This window comes from Bos taurus, chromosome 13 (assembly GCF_002263795.3).
Source record: "Bos taurus isolate L1 Dominette 01449 registration number 42190680 breed Hereford chromosome 13, ARS-UCD2.0, whole genome shotgun sequence".
Classification (NCBI taxonomy): Eukaryota; Metazoa; Chordata; class Mammalia; order Artiodactyla; family Bovidae; genus Bos; species Bos taurus.
In genome coordinates, this window is record NC_037340.1 from 47,534,311 (window position 1) to 47,560,636 (window position 26,326).

The following is a 26,326-nucleotide window of genomic DNA, read 5'->3' on the forward strand; positions in this document are numbered from 1 at the left end:
CCCTCCCAGCATCAGAGTCTTTTCCAATGAGTCAATTCTTCGCATGAGGGGGCCAAAGTACTGGAGTTTCAGCTTTAGCATCATTCCTTCCAAAGAAATCCCAGGGCTGATCTCCTTTAGAATGGACTGGTTGGATCTCCTTGCAGTCCAAGGGACTCTCAAGAGTCTTCTCCAACACCACAGTTCAAAAGCATCAATTCTTTGGCGTTCAGTTTTCTTCACAGTCCAACTCTCACACCCATACATGACCACAGGAAAAACCATAGCCTTGACTAGACGGACCTTTGTTGGCAAAGTAATGTCTCTGCTTTTTAATATGCTATCTAGGTTGGTCATAACTTTCCTTCCAAGGAGTTAGCCTCTTTTAATTTCATGGCTGCAGTCACCATCCACAGTGATTTTGGAGCCCAGAAAAATAAAGTCTGACATAGGTATACATATATCCCCTCACTTTTGAACCTCCCCACCATCTCCCTCCCCATCCTACCCCTCTAGGTTGATACAGAGCCCCTGTTTGAGTTTCCTGAGACATACAGCAAATTCCCATTGGCTATCTATTTTACATATGGTAACATAAGTTTCTATGTTACTCTCTCCATACATCTCACCCTCTCCTCCCCTCTCTCCATGTCCATAAGTTTATTCTCTATGTTTGTTTCTCCATGCTACCTGGCAAATAAATTCTTCAGTACTATTTTTCTAGATTCCATATATATGCATTAGTATATGCTATTTATCTTTCTCTGACTTACTTCACTCTGTTTAATAAGGCTCTAGGTTCATCCACCTCATTAGAACTGATTCAAATGCAATCCTTTTTATGGTTGAGTAATACTCCATTGTGTATATGTACCACAACTTCTTTATCCATGCATCTGTCGATGGACATCTAGGTTGCTTCCATGTTCTAGCTATTGTAAATAGTGCTGCAGTGAACAATGGTATGCATGTGTCTTTTTCAATTTTGGTTTCCTCAGGGTATGTGCCTAGGAGTGGGATTGCTGGGTTCTATGGTGGTTTTATTCCTAGTTTTTAAATGAATCTCCATACCGTCTTCCATAGTGGCTGTACCAATTTACACTCCTGCAAACAGTGCAAGAGCATTCCCTTTTCTCCACACCCTGTCCAGCATTTACTGTTTGTAGACTTTTTGATGATGGCCATTCTAACCAGAGTGAGGTGATATCACATTGTAGTTTTGATTTGCATTTCTCTAATAATGAGCGATGTTGAGCATATTTTCATGTGTTTGTTAGCCATCTGGATGTCTTCTTTGGAGAAATGTCTGTTTAGCTTTTTTCCCCACTTTTTGATTGGGTTATTTCTTTTTCTGGCATTGAGTTGTATGAGCTTCTTGTATATTTTGGAATTAATTCTTTGTTAGTTGTTTCATTTGCTATTATTTTCTCTCACTCTGAGGGTTGTCTTTTCACCTTGCTTATAGTTTCCTTTGCTGTGCAAAAGCTTTTAAGTTTAATCAGGTCCCACTTGTTCACTTGATTGAAGGCAGAAGGAGAAGGAAGGAGAAAATTGAAGGCAGGAGGAGAAGGGGACGACAGAGGATGAGATGGTTGGATGGCTTCACTGACTCAGTGGACATGAGTTTGGGTAAACTCCGGGAGTTGGTTGGTGATGGACAGGGAGGCCTGGCGTGCTGCAGTCCATGGGGTTGCAAAGAGTTGGACGTGACTGAGCGACTGAACTGAATTGAACTGACTTGTTTACTTTTGTTTTTATTTCCATTACTCTAGGAGGTGGGTCATAGAGGATCTTGCTTTGATTTATGTCATCGAGTGTTCTGCCTATGTTTTCATCTAAGAGTTTTGTAGTTTCTTGTCTCCCATTTAGGTCTTTAATCCATTTTAATTTGATCTTTGTGTGTGGTTTTAGGAAGTGTTCTAATTTCATTCTTTTACATGTAGCTGTCCAATTTTCCCAGCACCATTTATTGAAGAGGCTGTCTTTGCCCCACTGTATATTTTTGCCTCCTTTGTCAAAAATAAGGTACCCATAGGTGCATGGGTTTATTTCTGGGTTTTCTATCTTGTTCCATTGGTCTATATTTCTGTTTTGGTGCCAGTACTATGTTGTCTTGATGACTGTAGCTTTGTTGTATAACCTGAAGTCAGAAAGGTTGATTCCTCCAGCTGCATTCTTTCTCATGACTGCTTTGGTTATTTGGGGTCTTTTGTGTTTCCATATGAATTGTGAGATTTTTTGTTCTAGTTCTGTGAAAAATGCCTTTGGTAATTTGATAGGGATCACATTGAATCTGGAGATTTTGTTTGTAGTGTAGATTTTCACAATATTGATTCTTCCTACCCAGGAACATGGGCTATCTCTCCATTTGTTTATGTTGCTTTTTATTTCTTTCATTAGTGTCTTATAATTTTCTGTGTACAGTTCTTTTGTCTCCCTAGTGAATTTATTCCTAGATATTTTATTCTTTTTGTTGCAATGGTGAATGTGATTGATTGCTTAATTTCTCTTTCTCATTTTTCAGTTAGTATATAGAAATGCAAGTAATTTCTGTGTATTGATTTAGTATCCTGCAACTTTGCTAAATTCACTGATAAACTCTAGTAATTTTCTGATACTATCTTTAGGGTTTTCTATGTACAGTAACATGTCATCTGCAAACAGTGAAAGATTTATGTCTTTTCCGATGTGAATTCCTTTTATTTCTTTTTCTTCTCTGATTGCTGTTGCTAGGACTTCCAAATCTATGTTTAATAATAGTGGTGAAAGTGGACACCCTTGTCTTGTTCCTGATCGTAGGGGGAATGCTTTCAGTTTTCACCATCAAGAATAATGTTTCCTGTAGGCTTATTATATATGGCCTTTACTATGTTGAGCTAGATTCCTTCTATACCCATTTTTTGAAGAGTTTTAATCATAAAGTGGTGCTGAATTTTGTCAAAAGCTTTTTCTGCGTCTATTGAGATTATTATGTATTTTTTTCTTTCAATTTGTTAATATAGTGTATCACATTGATCGATTTGCATATACTGAAGAATCCTTGCATCCCTGGAATAAACCCTTATTGATCATGGTGTATGAGCTTTTTAATGTGTTGCTGAATTCTATTTGCTAAAATTTTGTTGAGGATTTTTGCATCTATGTTCATCAGTGATATTTGTCTGTAGTTTTCTTTTTTTGTGTTGTCTTTGTCTGGTTTTGGTATCAGGTGATGGTAGTCTCATAGAATGAATTTAGAAGTGTTCATTCCTCTGCAGTTTTTTGAAAGAGTTTTAGAAGGATAGGCATTAGCTCTTCTCTAAATGTTTGATAGAATTCTCCTGTGAAGCAGTCTGGCCCTGGGTTTTTGTTTTTTGGGAGATGTTTGATCACAGCTTCATTTTCAGTGCTTGTAATTGGGTTGTTCATAATTTCTATTTCTTCCTGGTTCAGTATTGGAAGATTGACCTTTTCTAAGCATCTGTCCATTTCTTCCAGGTTATTCATTTTATTGCCATATAGTTGTCCCTAATTGTCTCTTATAACCCTTTGCATTTCTGCCTTGTCAGTTGTAACCTCAACTTCTTCATTTCTAATTAATCTTTACACTTATTTCTTTCATTTTTTCCCCATTTATTTCTGCCTGAATTTTATGATTTATTTCCCTCTACTAATTTTGGGGTTTCTTTCTTCTCCTTTTTCCAGTTGTTTTAGGTGTAAAGTTAGGTTGTCTATTTGCTGTTTTTCTTGTTTCTTGAGGTAGGATTGTATGTATTGCTATAAACTTCCCCCTTAGAACTGCTTTTGCTGCATCCCATAGGTTTTGAGTTATATTTTCATTGTCACTTGTTTCTAGAAATTTTTTGATTTCCCATGTGATTTCTTCATAACCTGTTGGTTATTTAGAAATGTATTGTTTAAGCTCCATGTGTTTATGTCAAATCTGTTGTTTACAGTTTTTGTTCTTGCAATTGATATCTAGTCTCATTGTGTTCTGGTCTGAGAAAATGCTTGATTTGATTTCAATTTTCTTAAATTTACTGAAGCTTGATTTGTGACTCAAGATGTGGTCTATCCTGGATAATGTTCCATGTGCACTTGAGAAGTAGGTGTTTTCTTCTGTATTTGGATGGGATGTCATGGAGATATCAATGAGATCCATCTCATCTAATGTATCATTTAAGACTTGTGTTTCCTTATTGATTTTCTGTTTTGATGATTTGTCCATTGGTGTGAGTGGGGTGTTAAAATCTCCTACTATTATTGTGTCACTGTCAATTTCTCCTTTTATGTCTGTTAGTGTTTGTCTTATGTACTACGGTGCTCCTATTTTGGGTGCATAGATATTTACAATTGTTATGTCTGTCTCTTGGATTGGTCTCTTGATCATTAAGTGGTGTCCTTCCTTATCACTTGTAATCCTCTTTACTTTAAGGACTATTTTGCCTGATATGAGGATTGCTACTCTAGCTTTCTTTTGCTAGAATATATTTGCATGGAATATATTTTTCCATCCTCTCACTTTCAGTGTATATGTGTCTTGAGGTCTGAAGTGGGTTTCTTGTAGACAGCATATATATGGATCTTTTTTTGTATCCATTCAGCCAATCTGTGTCTTTTGGTTGCAGCATTTAATCTATTTACATTTAAAGTAATAATCAATATATATGTTCCTATTGCCATTTTCTTTATTGTTTGGGGTTTGATTTTATAGTTCTTTTTCTTCTCTTATATTTCCTGACTATGCTGCTAAGTCGCTTCAGTCGTGTCTGACTCTGTGCAACCCCATAGACGGCAGCCCACCAGGCTCCACTGTCCCTGGGATTCTCCAGGCAAGAACACTGGAGTGGGTTGCCATTTCCTTCTCCAATGCATGAAAGTGAAAAGTAAAAGTGAAGTCGCTCAGTCGTGTCCGACTCTTAGCGACCCAATGGACTGCAGCCTACCTGGCTCCTCGGTCCATGGGATTTGCCAGGCAAGAGTACTGGAGTGGGCGGCCATTGCCTTCTCCTTCCTGACTATATAAGGCCCTCTAACATTTGTTGTAAAGCTGGTTTGGTGGTACTGAATTCTCTTAACTTTTGCTTGTCTAAAAAGCTTTTTATTTCTCCATCAATTTTGAATGAGATCCTTTCTGGGTACAGTAATCTTGGTTGTAGACTTTTCCCTTTCAGTACTTTAAATATATTCTGCCATTCCCTTCTGGCCTTCAGAGTTTCTGCTGAAATCGGCTTTTAAACGTATAGGGTTTCTCTTGTATGTTACTTGTTGCTTTTCCCTTGCTGCTTTTAATATTCTTTGTTTGTGTTTAATCTTTGTTAGTTTGATTAGTATGTGTCTTGTCATGTTTCTCCTTCGGTTTACCCTGTATGGAGCTCTTTGCGCCTCTTGGACTGATTGACTATTTCCTTTTCCATGTTGGGGAAATTTTCAACTATAACCTCTTCAAAAATTTTTTCATACCATTTTTTTCTCTTCTGCATCTGGGACCCCTATAATTTGAATGTGCATTTGATATTGTCCCAGAGGTCCCTGAGACTATCCTCAGTTCTTTTCAATCTTTTTACTTTATTCTGCACTTCAGAAGTTATTTCCACCATTTTGTCTTCCAGCTCACTGATTCATTCTTCTGCTTCAGATATTCTGTTATTGATTCCTTCTAGAGTATTTTTAATTTCAGTAATTGTGTTGTTTGTCTCTGTATGTTTATTCTTTAATTCTTCTAAATCTTTGTTAATTGATTCTTACATTTTCTCCATTCTGCTTTCCAGGTTTTTGATCATCTTTTCTATCATTATTCTGAATTTTTTTTCAGGTAGTTTGCCCATTTCCTCTTCATTATTTAGACTTGTGTTTTTCTAGTTTGTTCCTTCATTTGTGCAGTATTTCCCTGCCTTTTCATTATTCTTTTTTAAACTTATTGTGTTTGAGGTCTCCTTTTCTCAGGCTTAAAGGTTGAATTCTTTCTTCCTTTTGATTTCTGCCCTCCCAAGATTGGTGCAGTGGTTTCTATAAACTTTGTATAGTGTGAGATTTGTGCTGAGTTTTTTTGTTTGTTTGTTTGTTTGTTTGTTTTGTTTTGTTTTCTTCTGATGTGCAAGGCTGAGTGAGGTGGTACTCCTGTCTGCTGATGGTATGGTTTGTATTTTTGTTTTTTTTTGTTTGTTTGTTTGGATGAGGCATCCTGCACAGGGTGCTACTGCTGATGCTGGGTTTTGTATTCAAGTGGTTTCCTTTGTAGGAGTTCTCACTATTTTATGGAGAAGGCAATGGCACCCCACTCCAATACTTTGCCTGGAAAATCCCATGGATGAAGGAGCCTGGTAGGCTGCAGTCCATTGGGTCGCTAAGAGTCGGACACGACTGAGCGACTTCCCTTTCACTTTTCACTTTCATGCATTGGAGAAGGAAATGGCAACCCACTCCAGTGTTGTTGCCTGGAGAATCCCAGGGACGGGGGAGCCTGGTGGCTGCCATCTGTGGGGTCGCACAGAGTTGGACACGACTGAAGTGACTTAGCAGGGTTATTTCTCTGGTAGTCTAGGGTCTTGGAGTCAGTGCTCCCATTCCAAAGGCTCAGGGCTTGATCTCTCACCACAACAAAGCACATATATGACAAGTGCACAGCTGACATCACACCCAGTGGTGAACAGTTGGAAGTACTGCCTCTCCTTCAGCAGCAGCCACCGTTTCTCTCCACATATGCCTCCCTCGTGATGACTCTGGCCTCCTGAGCTCCACTCCTTTCATTGCCATCTGTCAAGCATCAGGTGCGAGTCTTTCCTGTCCCTTTTCAGTGCTTACACACTTCTATGCTGGTCCAAGTGAGAATACCATCATATCCTCCTTATTGTTTTGAACCCTATTCCATAAGATTTGGATCTGGATCCTATATAACAACTCCCATTTTTTATCATGTGTTTCCAGTGTGACACCTGGTTTTCCTCTTTTCTCCCCATGCCAGTCCTCAATCTTCTGTTGTTTTTTCATCATTGTTATATGTGCAGTGTTGTCTGACACTACACTTGTATGATGGGGAAAACATAGCTTCTTGACTTTTCTATCATTGGTCAAAGCTTTATAAGTCCCTGTCTTACTGGGAGGTAGAGAACAAACTTAAACTTGGCTATTAATAACATATAGTCTTTTTGGACTTAAGTATACTCCATTCAGTTTAAATCACCCACTTTCAGATAAATGAAATGTTTGGGATTTCAGCCCCTTCTTCTTACTCTTTCCCAATATGGTAGAGCTCCCATGAAAGCGTGCTGGGGAAGGGTAGAGGGAACACTCAGAATCACATGCTGTTATGTGCATTCTGGATCCTTGCTGGCTGTGCTGCAGAGTGGGTTGTTGAAAAATAATACATTTCAGCTGGTCTTTTGGAGTCTATAATCCTAGCTATTTGTGCTTGATTGCAAAGGCCCCATGTATAATGGCCTCTTTAAGTCAACCCCAGGCTTTTGTTCATCCATCTGTGACCCCTAAGTGGGGCACATGGTAATTTATCGATCCCTATGCCTTACTGCTTTCTGTGAGGTGTCAAGGTACCAACCACATCAGACTCCTCTATCTTATAGCTTTTTCTTAGTGAGACTGCTGTCTCACTATCTCTGGGCCTTATGCATGACTTCTCTTAGAGGTCTAGGGCCTACCTCAGTGAACATGGGCAAGCATTTCATTGGTGCTTCCCTGCCCCAAGCATTTCTTAGGCTTCCCTATAACTTAGGTGCTTCTATTGCATCTTCACTTCACCACCTAGATTTATATTCTGAAAGAGAAAGCAGGGACAAATGCATCTGTCTTTAATCAGCTTGTTTTCTTCTTTCCCTTCACCATTGGGACTGGAAGGGGTATGCTCTGTTTCCTTCTTTCTGTATGGAAGGGATTTCCCCTACATTAATGCCAATTTTCTTAGAATCATTAATCTTTCTGGTTCAGCCTTAATGGTGGAAGAGCTTCTTCCTTATACTATGGAAGAAATCCTATGATTTGAGCTGGCCAGGTCGAATTGGGAGTCCAAGATAGCTAGAGACTCGGGGCCACAGAAGATGAAAATACTCTGGTGAATAAATCCCAAATAGTATATTCATTATATGTGACACAATACTCTGGATTCCTCTAAGAGAAATTCTGTTCCCAGAATTAATCATTCTAAAAATAATAGCTAATATCTATTGACTGCTTATGATGTGCTACAGAAGAGGAAAGATATACCCATCTGAATGCAGAGTTTCAAAGAATAGCAAGGAGAGATAAAAAAGCCTTTCTCAGTGACCAGTGCAAAGAAATAGAGGAAAACAATAGAATGGGAAAGACTAGAGATTGCGTCAAGAAAGTTGGAGATACCAAGGGAACATTTCACGCAAAGATGGGCACAATAAAGGACAGAAAAGGTATGGACCTAAAAGAAGCAGAAGATATTAAGAAAAAGTGGCAAGAACACACAGAAGAACTATACAAAAAAGATGTTCATGACCTAGATAACCATGATGGTGTGATCACTCACCTAGAACCAGACATCCTGGAATCCGAAGTCAAGTGGGCTTTAGGAACCATCACGATGAACAAACCTAGTGGAGGTGATGGAATTCCAGTTGAGCTATTTCAAATCCCAAAAGATGATGCTGTGAAAGTGCTGCTCTCAATATACAAGCAATTTTGGAAAACTCAGCTGTGGCCAAAGGACTGGAAAAGGTCAGTTTTCATTCCAATCCCAAAGAAAGGCAATGCCAAAGAATGCTCAAACTACCACACAATTGCACTCATCTCACATGCTAGTAAAGTAATGCTGAAAATTCTCCAAGATAGGCATCAACAGTATGCAAACTGACAACTTCCAGATGTTCAAGCTGTATTTAGAAAAGGCAGAGGAACCAGAGATCAAATTGCCAACAGCCATTGGATCACAGAAAAAGAAAAAGAGTTCCAGAAAAGCATCTACTTCTGCTTTATTGACTACACCAAAGCCTTTGACTGTGTGGATCACAACAAACTGTGGAAAATTCTTCAAGAGATGGAAATACCTGACCACCTGACCTGCCTCTTGAGAAATCTGTATGCAGATCAGGAAGCAACAGTTAGAACTGGACATGGAACAACAGACTGGTTCCAAATCGGGAAAGGAGTATGTCAAGGTTTTATATTGTCACCCTGCTTATTTAACTTGTATGGAGAGTACATCATGTGAAAATGCCAGGCTGGATGAAGCATAAGCTGGAATCCAGATTTCCAGGAGAAATATCAATAACCTCAGATATGCAAATGACACCACTCTTATGGCAGAAGCAAAGAGGAACTGATGAAAGTGAAGGAGGAGAATGAAAAAGCTGGCTTAAAGCTCAACATTAAAAAAACTAAGATTGTGGCATTTGGTCCCATCACTTCATGGAAAACAGATAGGGAAAGAATGGAAACAGTTGAGAGACTTTATTTTCTTAGGCTCAAAAATCATGCCAGATGGTGACTGCAGCCATGAAATTAAAAGATTCTTGTTCTTTGGAAGAAAAGCTATGACAAACCTAAACAGCGTATTTAAAAGCAGAGACATTACTTTGCCAACAAAGGTCCATCTAGTCAAGGCTATGGTTTTTCCAGTAGTCATGTATGGATGTGAGAGTTGGACTATAAAGAAAGCTGAGCAGTGAAGAATTGATGCTTTTGAAGTGTGGTGTTGGAGAAGACTCTTGAGAGTCCCTTGGACTGCAAGGAGATCCAACCAGTCAATCCTAAAGGAAATCAGTCCTGAATATTCATTGGAGGGATTGATGCTGAAGCTGAAGCTTCAGTACTTTGGCCACCTGATGCGAAGAACTGACTCATTTGAAAAGACCCTGATGCTGGGAAAGATGGAAGCGGGGAGGAGAGGGGGTTGGCAGAGGATGAGATGGTTGGATGGCATCACTGACTCAATGGACATGAGTTTGAGCAAGCTCCAGGATTTGGTGATGGACAGGGAAGCCTGGCATGCTGGAGTCCATGGGTCTCAAAGAGATGGAGACCACTGACTGACTGAACTGAACTGAGGCATTGTTTAAGATACATATTTAATCCACATATAATCTTATGCTGCAAGTACTATGATCATTCCCATTTTACAAGCAAAGGGGTAAGAGGTAAAGTGAAAGTTATTAAATAAGGATTACTATTTGAATATGATTCTCATTGTGAATCCAAGTCTCTTTCAGTACACCTCTTTTTTCATCCTGCTCTTTATCCTGCTGCCAGTGTTTGTTCTCCCCTAAATATCTATATTCTGTACGTCTGTCAAATCAAACTATTTGTTGTTCCACTTATATTCTATCTCATTTCCCCTCTTTTATGTCTTTGCTGTTTCTATTCTCTTTGTCTAGAATACCCTCTCTCCACCATTCTCCATCTTCCAGAACTTTGCCTAACAACCTCTGTACTCCAAACCTTTTCTGATTCCCATGGTTGGAAGGAATCTGTCTTCTATATCTTCTCCATTTTTGTGCTTACAGTGTCTCTACTTCAACATAGAGTTAATCGTGTATCATTTTGAGAGTCACTCTCAGATTCAGACTTGCATCCACACCTCTGTTCCTCCACAGCAGTCAGCACAGAGACTAAATAAGTGAGTGGGTGGAAGATCTTCTGCACACAGTGAACCAATCCTGCTGCAGAAGTCAGTCAAAGAATTGTATCAGGAACTTGCCTGGATCCAGAGCTGGAAACCTACAAACAGCATCACCTGAGATCCTGGAGACGACCTCTTTCATCTCAGGCTGTGACTCACATGTGGAAATTCAGTACAAGGAATCAACAAAGGACTGGAAGGACCTTGTGTCTATATGACTTTCTGTTCCAAAACTGACCTCCTCACTTCTTGGAGACAAACCTCCTGCCTATTTTCCTCTATCTGATGATTATTCTTTTCAAGTTCCAATGAATCTCTCACCTCCCACCAATTTGTTATAGCTGAAGCAAGTGCCAAACACATTTTCCCCCTATGCCTCTTTATCGCTTAGAAAAATTGTCCTGTATTTGGAGCTCTTTGAGCATCTGTAAAAAAGTAATTTGGTCAAGCAACTCCAGGAGGTGATGTGTGGCCTGGTGGGTGTACCTCAGGAGAGAGGCTGACCTGGTGACCAGAAGGCATTTGGTTCCTGGGAGGCATGAAGAATGACCACTGCTCACCACTTGTGTGATGATTACACACTCTGGCCTTGGACTTGCTTTGTCTTCCAATATGAGAAAGCCCTTTTCCCCACCACCTACTCTTCCTGTGGCCAAGGCCTCTTCTCATCATAATCTGCTTCCCCACATGGCTCCAACATCACATCCAAATAGCTCCATGTGCATTCCAGCTAAATGTGCTCAGACATCTCCCAAAGGGGGCACTTCTCCCATTAGGAGAAATGAAAGGCAGCAGCACTAGAGTCGTCCTGGGGTAATTCTGATTTCTCTGGAACCCTGGAGTCTAGATTATGAAGTCTGTTGGATGGGATGCACTCAGCTTGGCAGAGGGAAGGAAGGTATCTTTTGTGCAGTTTAAGATTCTCTCAGGAGGTGAGGAACCAGTTTAAATGGCCCTCTAAACATTCTTAGAGGAAGTCCTGTCCTTTGGATTCAGAAGGGCAGTTACTGGACCAGACTGAGACCTTGGGGCACTATTTTGGCTCCAGCAAGCGTTAGCTGTGCATCCTTAGGCAAATCACTTCCTCATTTGAAATTCATATCTTCTCATCTAAGACACTAGTGAGTTGAATTTCATGCCCAAAAAGGCCTTTTCCTGCTATGGTGTCCTGTTGAGGGGTGTGTGTGTGTGTGTGTGTGTGTGTGTGTGTGTGTGTTTGTGTGATCTTGAGTTCAATGGAGAGATAATGGTTAGATTGAGGAGATATGATTCAAAGCCGACACTTGCCCCTAGAGATAGAACTCACTTTAAGTTTTATAATCACGTGCCATGTGTAACTTTTTCCTTCATAAGCCTGGAATTGGTTTTTACCCCTGAAAGGCCTGAAGCTATTTTTTAATTTCTTCAATTTTATTTTTATTTTTATTTATTTATTTATTTATTTTCACAGATTTGGGTAACTTTATTTGCATTTAATAGTGATTTTTAAGCCCTATATCCAATGAAACCATTTTAAAAAGCTTTATGAGGAATGGAAATTTAGATGTCTATTCCACTTTTCTTTAAAAAAAAAGAAGCTTAGATTTCTGAATGAGCAAGATTCACTTTTGCAGGTAGAGGCCCTGCTTCTTCATGATCTTCAGCTTTAGATCTAACAACCACAAGAGAAGAAGCTGGATATCTGTTTAGCTTTTGTTCATTCATAAATTCCAAGTCACCATAGATACTCAGCTTCTCAGAGGGAACATACTGCTGCACAGCTGTAGCAACAGTTGCACAGCAAATCCAGAGCAACACCATCACAGAGAGGACAAGAGTCACGGTTAAAATCCACCCAGAGTTAAGAGCCAGGCATCTTAAAAAGCCGTCACTTTCTCCATCTTCAAGATAGTTTCTATGTGCTTGTGAACTTCTCATTTGCAGATCTGAGGACATTTTGCTTAGTGATGAGTCTTTCAATTTTGTAGGCTCCTGCTCCAACTGTGGTGCATACTGGATTTCTGGCTTAGACTGGAATATAACTATTTTTCCATCATCAGCTTGAAGATAAAAAGTCCACGAAGAGGTTATGAAGCTCTGTGCAGAGTCCACCATATCACTCCAGAATGATCTTACCAGAGTTAGAGGGAAGAGTAGATGCATTTTTGGCATCAGGGACATGAGTTGTTCTTGTCTCAATTCTGTGTATGGCAGCTGATTCTGGCAACCAAGATGGCAAGCATATTGCTCATCAGATTGGGAATATGCTTCTGTACATGCAGATTCACATTCCAATTTGGTCTGATTTAAATCAATTCCATCATCCACAAACTGACAAATTGAAAACAGCCTGCAACCTCTCTGACATGCGTACAACTCCTCTTCCTTGGGATAGGTGTGCAAGGGATACATCAACTGACAGGCCCGGTGACAAGACCCCGTATCACCCAACACCGAGTCAAATGCTTCAGCCGAAGCGGTTTCCGAGCCTCCGGCCAGGGCCATGGCCAGCAGCAGTAGCGGCGGGATCCCCAGTTGGGCCCTGAGCCATAGGCTCCCCTTCGGCAGCGCCATTTTGTTTGCCTCTAATTTCTTCAATTTTAGAATCAACTTATTATTGATGTTGAATGCTGAAAGAAAAATCTCTAATAGCTTCATCACAAAGCCATCCTTCTTTTATTCTGGCCAAGGAAATGGATCTGTCTTGCCAAACGAGATTAAATGTTCAATAGCTCCCAATATAAAATTATATATAAATATTTATATATCTCAGCAATTTAAAAGTATCTTAAGCTTAGCATTAATTAGTCTCAAGAAGAAAAGGGTAAACACAAGTGCTATTCATTTATTACCTTAATACCAGTTAGATCAATGAACGGTCTCCATGTAAACAGCGTTATTCATTAAACAAACAAGATGATTTTAAAATGAAGGTTTTTTTTTTTTAATTTTTAAAGAATGAAATGAAGGAGGAGCGTGAACATGAATGTGAATGTGAACATGGGGTAGTGGTTCTCTGATTGATTTGCATGCATGAGTACTCTCTTGGACTGGCAGCTTGAGAGATGTGACCAAGATGAGAGTGGTTGCTGGTGTGAGCTACTATTGTTCTAAAGGTGCCTTTAAGAACTTCCTTCTCTGTTTCAAGGTTTAATTGTTTAAATGGCTATTACTTCACTGATATCTAAATATACTAACACATAGAAGATTAGCAGGGAAGATCCTTTAATAGTGTGGTTAAGATTCCATATGTTAATTATTTCATCTGATAACAATGTAACAGTTTCATTCACTGCAAACTTACAAATCACACAGATATTTACAAAACTTGTTTCCATTAAATTTAAATGAAGAGAGGTTCAGTTCAGTTCAGTTCAGCTGCTCAGTCCTGTCTGACTCCTTGTGGCCCCATGAATGGCAGCACGTCACACAGAGTCAGACAGGACTGAAGCGACTTAGCAGCAGCAGCAGGCCTCCCTGTCCATCACCAACTCCTGGAGAGGTTAGTATAATATAAAAAGGAAAAAGGGGATGAATTCTTTTGACAGATACAATTGGTAACAGTCTACTCTTAAAGAATCATCTTATTAGGAGAAGAGTCAGGATAGGAGTAATAAATAAAAATGAAGTTATTACATTTGTGAAAATGCAGATAACCCCAAATATTTACTTGCTTGGCTTTAGAATAAATCATATAGTTTTTTAAAATCAGAATTTATAAACAGTTTGGCTAGCCTAATGTTCAAGTGAGTTTACATTTTCTGAGGGTACAATAATTGGGCTGAAAGTGAGTCTGCTGGGTGGTGACATACGAAAATGTTGGTTGAAACACCACTGTTGGATAAAACACCAATGATTAATTAAACACACATAAGCAACTAAATAACACTTTAACTACATACAGAAAAGTGGGAATTGTCCAAATGTGAGTTATTTGAGTCAATCCCAAATCAGTTCCCATTTGTATAGTCTCTGCTTCAAAATGAATCCAGAAGAAATGAGGACAAATATACACAATTACCACAGATATGTGATAATACAAACAGAATTAGGCAACTCTGGGGTGTGTTGTTTGGCAAAGTGCAGGGAAGATTGTCAAAATACTTCTATGATCACAGGGATACTGAAAGTCAGGGGAGGGGGGTTACTGAGATTCTGAGGTCGAATCTTCCTGATTATGATCCAGGACAAGGATTTTTTTTTTTTTTCCTCCTGATGTAGAGCTCAGATATCTGCAAAGAGTTCAGGGCTCGTTGGTTCATAGAATAGGATGAAAAAGTGGGAGTGTTTCTCCATAATAAGCCACAGTGGATGGGGTCCAAACAAATTGCTCAGTGTCACTTATCCATTCTCATCACTTGTATAGCTGAAAATCACTTTCATAAACTATGACCTCAGTGGTCTTTCCCAACAGTCCTATAAGGTAGTCCTGTTTTATTGGACAAAACTGAGATGCAGAGAGAATAAACATCTAGGTCACATGATTTAGAACTTGAACCCAGGTCTTTGAATTCCAAGTAGAGCTCATCTTTGAAAAAGAGGATGTGTTCTATAAAAATGGTCCAGGCCTTAGCAAAATGGCCACACAGATTACGTTCATTGCCAGTGGCAAACTCCACTCCTTTCTCCTTGATACTGGAGTTTCTGACATCATTTACTTTAAGGTGTCAGGAACTGGATGTGTTCCTCATTTCAGGATTGCCTGTCTTCACCCAAAAGAATGATGAGCTTTCAAGGATCAGAGGAAAAGAGATTTTTTTGGTTCTTTTCTTTGAAATGACACCATTATAGATAACTAATGACCTGATTATGAGAAAAATTCTTTTCTGGCAACCAGAATCCAAGAGAATGTTCTAATAAAATCATAAGATCTGAATGGAAAAGCTCATTGTGATGGCGTGAACTGTCTCCCCATGAGGCTGTAAACCCCACACTGTAACTTATGGGGTTACACTGTAACTCATGCTTTTATCTCCGTTATTCTATATTCTGTTGGCTTTTGACTTTCCTGCACTGACTGGATACACAATGAGGTAAGATGAAGTATGAATCTAGAAGACCAACAGTGGCCTCTGTCTGACACCTAAATATCTGGATCTAACTCGATGACTCCAATGACTCCTGCCAATTCATTTTGCTATTTAAATATTTTTACACACAGTAGGTAATCAGTAAATGTCAGCTCCTGTTGCTCTTTAATCTCGCTGGTGGTGTTGTGCACAGTACGTTGAGCACGTATCAGTAAATGTTAGCTGCTGTGGTTTGTGTCAAGTCACACTGCATTTTATGACTGCAGAAGCATCCAGCTCCTTGACAGCAGCGAAGTGTGAAAACTGTTGCCCTTTCCCCATGCAGCCTGTGAACTTGGTTATTGATAAACTGTGCGCCAAGTACTGGCTTTTGGGTTTTCCATTGTGAAGTACCAGTGGGTCACTTCAGCCTGATACAATCCACCTCCTCCGTGGCTGGCAGGCGGCTGGTTTTGAGGTCGAGGTCAGCACTGGACTTACTCCCGTGGTGAGAGGGCCGCCAGTGGAGCAGCAGCATCTTCTTGAAGTACTTCATGGTGCTGTTCTTCACTGTCACGAAGCACACGGTGTTGATCATGCTGTTGCTCATGGCGATGCACTCCACAACATAAAAGGCTGTGAGGTAATGTTTTTCCTTCACGAACACAGTGGGGAAGAAGTCGCGCACGATTGTGAAGCCATAGAAGGGCGCCCAGCACAGAACATAGGCCGTGAGGATACACATGAGTACCAGTACCGTCTTCCGGCGGCAGCGCAGCCTCTTCCGGATTTGCTCAGTCTGGAAACCCGGGACCGCTTTGAACCAGAGCTCTCGGGAGATCCTGGCATAGCACAGGGTCATGGTGAACACGGGGCCCAGGAACTCGATGCCAAAGACAAAGAGGAAGTAGGATTTATAGTAGAGCTGCTGGTCCACTGGCCAGACCTGGCCGCAGAAGATCTTTTTCTGGTTTTTGACAATGAAGAGGACGGTTTCCTTTGTGAAGTAGGCTGATGGGATGGAGATGAGAATGGATACCATCCAGACCAGAGCGATCAGGAAGGAGGCTGTTTGATAATTCATTCGTGGTTTCAAGGGGTGAACGATAGCGAGATATCTGGTGGGGGAGGGAAGCATCAGTAGCAATGATGTATGCGGATATATACTTGTAATCATTATTAGTTTTTAACTAACCCAAACACCCACAGTAGCAGACAAAATGGCACAATGACTCTCCACGTACCTATTTTCCAGCGTCAACATGCTTCATTTGATTTTAGCAACATCATTTGGCATTTGGAGGAGAAGAGAGGTTTAGTGGGAACAGCACAGGATTTGGGTCAAACAGATAGAATAAATCCTGGCTTTTTACCTGATTGGCTTTGGGAGTCTAGAGTGAATCAGTCTCTCTGAGATTCCTTTCCTCAAATGCAACATCGGATAAAATGACACCTACCTTGCAGGGCTTCTGTGAATATTAAATGTTACAATGTTTGTGAAATGCTTGGGGTGTACTAGATATTCAATAAATACATGAGGTCTATCATGATTATAAATCCTATTGATACCATCTGACTTTCAAGCTTGCCATTCTGTCTAAGAATATAATGCTTTCAAAACTCTTCAATTCACAGATCTCCGGGTGTAGAGGCAAAAGAAGGTCTGTGGACTAGGACTTTCTCTCTGCTACCCTCAGGTGTCATTCTGCATTACAGAGCTGGAGGGTAGGGGTGGTTTAGGGTGGAATCTGAGCAATCTAGTGAGATGTAAATGACTTGCCCAAGCTCACTTGGTACAGGGAATGGAATGTGGGCTCCGGATACAAACCTTTTACACCCACCTCCATGGGCTGTCTCAAGCTCAGATGAGAAGGTAAGTAAAGTTGCCCTGATACCATCAAGCAGCATATAGCATAAAGCTTTTATCCTCTTTCTAATCAGCAACACTGCCTGGGAAAAAAGTTGGAGCCCTTAGTGGGAAATGAGCTCATTTGTGTAGGTTGAACACTTCCTTTCTAGAGAAACCTAATAATATCTATTTAGGTAATTTAGTCCCCTGGGCTCATTCTTGTGCATTTTATGGGTCAAGAGGAAGAGGCGGTGGAGGAAGGTGGAGGAAGAAAAGAGGCATGAGGGGTTGGGAAGAAGCAATTCTGTCTGGAGATGAACATATACCTCATACCTGGAGCTTGAGTCAGGTTATGACCAATAGCAGGAAGACACCCATGGGTTTCTATCTAGCCTTCCCTGGTGGCTCAGATGGTAAAGCGTCTGCCTACAATGCGGGAGACCTGGGTTCGATCCCTGCATAGGGAAGAGCCTCTGGAGAAGGAAATGGCAACTTACTCCAGTATTCTTGCCTGGAAAATCCCATGCATGGAGGAGCATGGTAGGCTACAGTCCATGGGTCGCAGAGAGTCAGACACGACTGAGCAACTTCACTTTGACTTTCACTTTACACTTTTTGGTAACTAGACCTTTTGGTCACCTATCCAAGTTTCTGACTTGACCAAGAAGGCCTTCTGGAGTGCTATTTCTGTCTGTCCCTGGCAATAATCTGTCTTGGGGTTCTTTTATCTGCTTTTGCCTTCCCCTTGCCCACTGGCAGCTCTGACCCATAGACTTCAATTAGAAGATCTCATGGCAGCCTTGTTCACCCCAGGTTGCAGCTTTCTGAAGACCTGAGATAAAACTGGATCTCATCCCATCCACTGGGTGCACCCTAGCTATATAAATTAATGAGCAGTGCTTGCTAGAGTTCTTTACCCATCCATGGGTCCAAGTTTTTCCAAGTTAACCTGCACGAATTGCCTGGATAACACAAGGCTCACAGGGCTGGAGATCAGGACAAGAGGGTTAGCTCATTCTTCACTGGGGCAGGGACATCTCACAATCATTGTCTCTCTGTGATGCTGAGTGTATCAGTTTCCTGTTGCTGCTATAACAAATTACTACAAATTCAGTGGCTTAAACAAATTATTATCATAGTTTTGAAGTCTGAAGTCTGACATGTATCTTACTGGGCTAACATCAAGGTGTCAGTAGGCCTGTGTTCCTTTCTGGAGGCTTTTAGGGAAAAATCTCATTTGTTTTTCCTTTAGGGCTGCCTGCATTACTTGGCTTATGGCCCCCTTATATGTTCAAAGCCATCAATGATCAGTCAAGCCCTTCCCGCAATACATCACCCTGACACTGACTTTTCTGCCTCCCTCTTGCACATTTAAGGACTGATGTGATTACACTGAGCCCACCCAGATAATTCAGTATAATGTCCTTATATTATGACCAGCTAATTAACAACCTTAATTCCTCTTAGGCATAACATGTTCTGGGGATTAAGATGTGGATATCTTGGGGGTCATTATTCTGCCTCCCATAGTGAGTCCAAAGTCCTTACATAATGCAGAACTAGTTCAGGACTTAATAACTCTCCCAGTCTGATTCCAGCATGAAAAGTATCTCAGTAACCAATGCTAAAGAGAATTTCTACAGCCCTGCTTACTCTGCTGTCAACTCTTAAATTCTAATTCCTTTTCACTCAGTAACTTCTTCCTTATCCTATAGGATGCTCCAAAATTCAGAGCTTTATTTTATGATTTATTGTCATCAAATAAATCATAAAGAACACTGCCTGGATTTTCAGAAGCCCTGGATTTTAGCTCTGTACCTAAATCCTCAGATAAATCACTTATGCCCCTGGGACTTAGTTTCTTCATCTGTGAAAGGGAGATAAAAATAACTTTACAGACAACCTTTTTGAAAGGTTCCATTTGAGAAGGTAAATGTACATAAAGCATGCTGGAAGCTATAATACTTTGTTTAAACTCATCTTTTCCTATGACTCTTTCATTGGCAAGAGGGACATCTGTAAATTCTTTGTTGCCATCTATCTGCCTGTTTCTTGAGGTCAACACTCTCCTTCTGGGGTCTCTGTGACTTCAAATAGCATCTCTTTTAGGCCCTCTGCACATGAACATTGCTCTTCTCCTGCTGCCGGTGTCAGGGTTTGTTCTGAGTATGATGTAGTCCCCATGCCTACAGATACAAGCCAATTATTTAATATTAATGTCATCTCAACAAAAGTAAGAGTTTTGCCATCATCTATCCTTCTTATCACTTTGCCTTATTTTTCAATTGGTTTGAAACTGAGTAAGAAAGAGGGGTGCTATTTATTAGAGTCATGAATTTTAAAAGCTGAAATTCCATATGTGCTTTGATATCTACAAAAAGTTTAGCTGTGAGTTCCTCTGTTTTCACTAGATGTATCCCTCCTCCTGGTGGGAAAGGCTCCTGTCCTGCTAGTTTCTCTATCAGAAAACTGCACCCCCAGAATAACTGCACCCCCAACCCACAACTAGTGGGTTTCACTTCCCTGCCAGTTGGCAAAATCATTCAAACAAGCCAATCACATCCTCCCATGGGAGCTAAGGTCACCTCAGTCTCTTGCCACTGTGAAGCCTGCTGTCCACAGCCCCTGCTGGTTCATTCTATTCCTGAGTGCAACTCCCACATGGCACACATGGCCCTGCCTGGTGTGCAGTGTTCTCCTCGCTTGGGCTGGGAGTATACGAGACCAACCAACTGCTGTCAGCCTCACTGTTCTAGCTTCAAGTGTTGTGTGCTCAGTCATCTACTACTATTGAAGCTATAGAGTCCTGCCTTGATCAACGGCGTATAGAAGGTGGTCAGAATAGCACACTCAAATTACTGCAACTGCCTCATGAAGTGTTCCCAGACTGCATCACCAACATAATCATCGTGTCTTCCTCTGAGTTACTCTTATCACTAGATTATTCTAGCTTTTGTGTGGAAGTAAAGCTCCCAGAGGTCAAAGACTGTGTCTTCTACTACTTTATGTTTCCACACACATAGGCATAGTAGGATTTAGCAACCTGTGGATCTACCAGTTTGAAGCACATGCAGTTGATATCCCCTTATATCCCTTTGCTTTTATCACTTCAGTGGATACCTGTCCACTCCCACCAGCTAACACCTGCATTTCTTTGTCAGAAGGTCTTCTCTGGCTTCCAGGGTACTCTTGGTAACCTGCACAGAACTTCCAGAGGCCCTCACAAATGACTTATGAGATTTGGTATATAAATAGCTGAGCTCCCTCACCCACCTCCCACTCCTGGGAGAACTCTGAGGTGTGATCTACACCAGGTCCAAGAGTTCTGTGGCAAGAATAAAAATCAGTTTCCCACAGTGGAAATTTGTTCAGTGACACAGCCTTTATTGACTGCCTTCCCTTGCTGCACTTCCCATCTCCCTGAAGGTGCTTCCTGGGTGCTACCTGCACATGAATCCTTGTCTCAGGGTCTATTTTGGGAGTAAACCAAACTAAGGCACAGGTTTGAGGCCCTTTGCTAAGCACAAAGGAAACATAAAGATAGAAGATGTGGTTATTGTGCTTAAAATACAGTGTCCTTTGGAAAAGACTATCTGTGTCCCCATACATGAGACTGAAAGACAGATTGGCATCAGACTACAAAGACTACGAGGTGCCAGACTCAGGATTTGGCATGTGTTCTACAGGCATTGAAACTTTTGGAGGTTTTGTAAGGAATGAAACATATTAGAAAGTCTCTTCAATGGTGATATTCTGATGCTTATTATGGATGAGTATGGATTTCAGGGGGCAGTCAGGATCTCCTATAGGGGTGAAGAGACAAGTTAGAGGAGCATAGTGATGGTCCAGCCATGACTTGCCAAGAGATGAGGCTGGAGGGACTATTGCCAGGACCTGGTGTAGGGCTGCATCTGGCAAAGGGGGTGTGTGGGTGGGGGTAGAACAGGGAGAAAAGCAAAGGATGATGGCAGTATTACCTGCTTGTGTGACTGGGACATGGTGGAACTGCTGACAGAGCTGGAAGCTGACTGAGGCAGAGCTAGTTTGGGGTGGAAAAGGAACCACTCCTGTATTGTAACAGGATGTTTACTTCCTGAGAATCGCCAATATTAAAAAAAAAAAGAAAGAAAAGCCCCACAACTACATTATAAAGACAAAGATTTCAGTGGAACAAAGGGGATGAGGACAGTGGTAACTCTCACTTGAGTAGACAACAGAGTCACTCAGGGAACTGGGTAAAATGCAGATGCTTAGGCTCTAGCCAGGGGATTCCCATTCAGTAGGACCCCAAGAATCTGACTTATTGTATCAAACATATTTCCCCTGGGGTATTTTGTGTAGTTGGTTGATAGGTAAGTTTCATAAACACTGGGTTCAGGGCTTGAGAGCCTCACAGTTGTGATAACAAAGTTGTTTTTTTCCTACAGGAATTAAGTTATAAAAAGGAAGATGCCTCTTATATCTGCATGTGTATTATATTATCATAAATGAAAAATCAATGGGTTGATTAAAAAGGACAATGGACCTAAATAGCACTGAGAACTGGGAAAAACAAGTTGAAAGGTGATAAAAAGGAAAACGATGATTAAAAATACATCAAAATGAGTTTCAGCATAACTCACAATGATGAACCAAGAAGATGTGACACAAATTGGCTTCTTAAAAAGAGCCACTGGTGGTTCAATGTTGGCCTACTACTGTTTACATAAATAAAAGATGTGTCAAATTTGTCTGAAGCTGTAATTAGAGATTTACAACAGATCAAGGACTTCCAGAACATATCATGCAAATATATGCAAATAAGCAGAGGGATGTATGCAAAAAAGAAAGGCAAGAATGTCCTTCTCTCTTTTTTACAAGCAAACCATGCAATAATCTCATTGTAAAATCAGCTTTGCATCAAAGTCACCAGAAACCAGAGTACATATTGTATTATTCCATTTTTGTGAAGTTAAAAAACAGGTAAAATGAAACTATGATACTAGAAATCAGATTGATGGTTGCCTGGGGTGGGAGGATTGGTAAGGGGCACAAGGAAGCTTTCTAGGGGATGAAAATGTTCTATATCTTGATTTGGGTTGTGGTTACAAGAAAAACTTTGCACATGCTGCCTTGACTGGAAGCTGCCTTGTCTATAATGTAGCTAAGTAGTAACTTGCTTAAACCTGCTGCTTTTGCTTGTGTGTTGGAGAGGCTCATGGTTATACCTGTATCTGAAGCAGATGTGGTATATGGCGGCATGGCCAAGAGCTAGGGGTTTAGGAGACTCACTCTTGCCTACATTTGGAAGAATATGAACCACAACTGAAGAAACCAACCCTCCTTTTGCCTCCATAGATGGGCAAACATTTGAATCTGGAGTAAAGCCAGCTGTTAGAGCTGAAGCGAGGAAAGAGACCTGGGCCACCTCCATCATGTTTCCCGTGCCTGACATCCTCACCTGTCAATAGCAATGGCCAGCAGGGCATTGGTGGAGACGTAGAGTGAGACGGTACGCAGGTAGTTGATACAGGCACAGAGCACATGGCCATGCTCCCAGGAGAGCTGATGCACCACATAGTAGTCCATCTCAAAGGGGCAGCAGATGATGGCTACCAGGAAGTCGGAGATGGCCAGGTTAGCAATGAGCAGGTTGGTGAGGTTGCGCAGCTTTTTATAGCGGGTGAGGGCAGTGATAAAGACAAAGTTGCCAATACCACAAGTCAGCATGATACCCACAAGTGCCACCCCGATAACAATCTTGGCTGCAAAGAAGGTCTGAGTCTTGGTCATATCCTCATCCTCATCCAGAGGGAGGTCATAATCATCATAACTGAAGTTGAAGGGGAGGGAGGAGGCATGTTCTTGGGGTATACTGAAGTTGGCTGGAAAACTAGCATTTCCATTCTGGGCTGCCATGGTGAAGCTTTCCAGTGAGCGGTGTGTGGGAGATTCCAGGGTCTGCAGACTCTGAGCTAGGGTCCAGACCTTCTGCTCTCATGAGGTCAGAGATCCTAGCACCCTGCCCACATCCTTGGGGAGTCAACAGGCCATCCTCGATCCTGGAAGGAGACACAGCCAGTTGATAAGATACAGGTGAACACCTAATAGCATCTTCTCAGAGTCCCCCCAGGTGTAGGCAAACCAGATCCAGTGTCTACCCTCAGGCAGAACTGCCCATGGTACAGTGGGGAGGACACAAGATATCTGGAAATTGGGAAACCCCCTACTGACTGGCTGTCAGGAGGTATTTGGGCATGGGTTGGTTTGGACTCCCCAGAGACACCCAAGAAGAATGTATATCTTTGCTCTTTGCCCAGGGGCCAAGACCAGTTTGACTGCCCAGTCACCCTCCCCTGCCCCCCAGGAAGCCCCAAGGTGGGGTCTTCCAGAAGTTTTCCCCAGCTGCTCAGGCAGCTGACTCAGGACTCTATGGGAATCACAATTTTGTGCCAGCTGTGGTCAGGGACAATGAAGCCAGAAGATGTGGATACAGTAGGGTCTTTTCTCCAAAGCAGGGACTGCTTCCTCTCTGGGCCAGTTCACAGACTTGAAAATCACGTTTCACATGAACAGACTGAGTCATCTTGGGCCAGTGATTTATGCTCTCTGAATTCCAGTTTTCCTATAAACCAAAATCCTGATGCCTAGCCCAGGGCCTGGCACAGAGGAGGGGCTGTTGAAGGAATGAATGAAGATCCCAACCAAGATTCTGCAGGTGGAGAAGCCTGTGGGTGGGAGGGAATTCTCCTGCTGCTTCCTGAGGCCATTTTAGAAAAAAACTCCTGTCTGCTTCTCTTTCCTGCCTCCACTCTTTTGATCTGCCCCCTCACCAGGCCCCCTGTTCCCCTTCCAGCCTTGACTGGGAGGCACCACATCTCCTTAACGAGTCTGTGTCCTCTGAAAGTGGTGGCCGCTCCAAGATATTGCTTAACTGAAAACAGCAGCCCAAGGGGGTGGGGAGGTGGGGGTGGGGGGAGTGTCAGTGAGGATCCAGGAGGGCCTGAGGGCTGACGTATCCCTTATGGTTTAAGTTCTCTACATTCTTGGGGCCTCCAGATGCCCATGGGGGAGGAAATGAAGTCTCTGAAGTACTGAGCCCTCAGAAGATAGGGTACCGTTGGGTTCGAGGTGTCCGAGGCACTGGGAAAAGAATCCAGACCCAGCACCCGCGGAATACCACCCCTCACCTACCCCGCCCCCCCGCGCTCATCTACCTTCCCCCACCTCCTAGCACACTGGGAAGGACTCCCAAGAGTGGGAGCCACGGGATACTGGAAGGAAGAAGCGGAAGAAACTGGACAGTAAGTTTGGTTTGGTCCAACCGTGTGAGAAGACGGGGATAAAGGACAGAAACTGCTCCCCCCAACCCCACCCCCCAGCCCCAGCACCGACAGCAGTCGCAGGATGGCCAGTACACTCCAACCTGCGGCGCGGCAGCCTGCTGTGTACCCGGGGAGGTTCAAGACCGCAGCTAGAGATAACTTCGTTTTGGATCGCCTCTGTCTCACCCAGCCCCCGACAGACATTACTAAGCCGGAGATCGAGAAGCTGGAGTCGCGCTCTCTCGGATTCTACTTTCGGCTGCTCTTTGGTTCTGGTCCCGGGACCCGCGAGGAGACGAAGGGCTCCCAGGGTGGAGCTGGTCCACTCCCCATTATCTCGGGATGCTCTCCCTGCCCTTGACCAACCCGCTCCGGGAGCCTGGTTCTTCCTCTCCCTTATTAACCACTGGCACGGCCGCGCAGTCGCCGGAGGCGCTACCCTAGCAGGGGCGGGAATCGAGTCAGAAATTCAGGCTCGAGAAGCAATGCATGTGAGGCCTCCAGGCGGGAAGAAAACTGGGAGTGGAGAGAGAAGCTGCAGAGCGGGGATTTTCCCAGAGACACTTCCCCTTTCCTGCTCACCTTCCCGAAGGGGCTCCCCTGCCCACGCCTTCCTCGAGTTTGGTGCTCGCCCCTCGGCCCAGCTACTCAGTGGCTCCCTCCGTCCGTGGCCGCACTGCCTAGTCCCAGCTTACGGGCCCCTGCCTGGGCATCTCCCGGCACCCACTCCTCTACTGCGAGCCAGCCAGGGCGCATTCGGAAGGCGGCAGCAGGCAAAGCGGCCCGAAACTCCCTAAGGAAGAAGCGGGCGTCTGAGCCCTCAGCCCGAGTGACGCCCCCCACCCCGCCACCGGAGCCCGGGACTGCGACAAGCTCTGCACTTACCGGCTTCCGCGCTCTCCCCACCAGCGGTCTCGGGAACCCGGACTTGCGCTTCGAAGGAGGTGTCCCTATTCCTTCTCACCCAGCGCCCTTCCCAGGCGCGTCGTGGTTCCCGGGTTCCAGCTAGAGTTCGCGTTCCGCCCTCTCAGCTCTTCCTGGCTTCTGCGGCCCGGCTGGGTGCGCCAGCTCCGCTCTGGGCTCCGCCCCAGGGTCCCCGCCTGTCTCAGCGCGAAGGCGGAGGGTGGCCTCTCGCCTTGCGCACCTGGTGCTCCCAGGATTCGGGACGCACGAAGTTCTACCCGCCTTGGCGGGGCCGGTCCCTCGAGAGGGTTTCTGAGCCCTCGTACCCCAGTGTGAATGGGACCTCAGTAGCCGTTTAGATAGGATGCAATTCTGAGGAACCCGCGAGGCCTTCTGTACCCCTGCGTGGCGCCCCACAGGGATCCTGTCTTCCTGGAGCCCAGTGACAGCATTCGCTCCTGCTGCATACACTTTGATTACTTCTGGAGGAGCCTAGGGTGCATTCTATCGTTCGTTCAGGAAACTGTGTGCTGGGGACACTGTCGAGTGCAGAATGGGGCTTTGGGGTTGTGGGGGAGGCGGTTCCTCTGGAGGAAGCTGGAGACTCTGGGAGTCTTGCCCTGCTCAAAGCACGGACCTGAAGAACTCACTAAAAAGTGCGATACCCACAACTGCCAGAGACCTTGGTCATTCAAAACCATCCCAGTTGGGGTCCTCCTGTCTTTAA

The 26,326-nt window shown here is 43.0% G+C and overlaps 2 protein-coding genes across 3 annotated transcripts; both read right to left on the bottom strand.

Moving 5' to 3' along the window:
* Window positions 1–12,012: 12,012 nt before the first annotated feature.
* On the bottom strand, window positions 12,013–13,123 carry LOC787679 (transmembrane protein 59-like). Its single transcript, XM_010811348.3, has one exon. It carries the CDS (start codon window positions 13,106–13,108, stop codon window positions 12,134–12,136), a length of 975 nt encoding a protein of 324 aa, XP_010809650.2. The 5' UTR covers window positions 13,109–13,123; the 3' UTR covers window positions 12,013–12,133.
* Window positions 13,124–14,405: 1,282 nt separating this feature from the next.
* On the bottom strand, window positions 14,406–26,010 carry PROKR2 (prokineticin receptor 2). 2 transcript variants are annotated; one of them, XM_005214437.5, is made up of 3 exons: window positions 25,582–26,010; window positions 22,833–23,433; window positions 14,406–16,661 (listed from the first exon to the last, which is right to left on the bottom strand). In XM_005214437.5, exons 2-3 carry the CDS (start codon window positions 23,288–23,290, stop codon window positions 15,965–15,967), a joined length of 1,155 nt encoding a protein of 384 aa, XP_005214494.1. In that variant the 5' UTR covers window positions 23,291–23,433; window positions 25,582–26,010; the 3' UTR covers window positions 14,406–15,964.
* Between the last annotated feature and the right edge of the window lie 316 nt (window positions 26,011–26,326).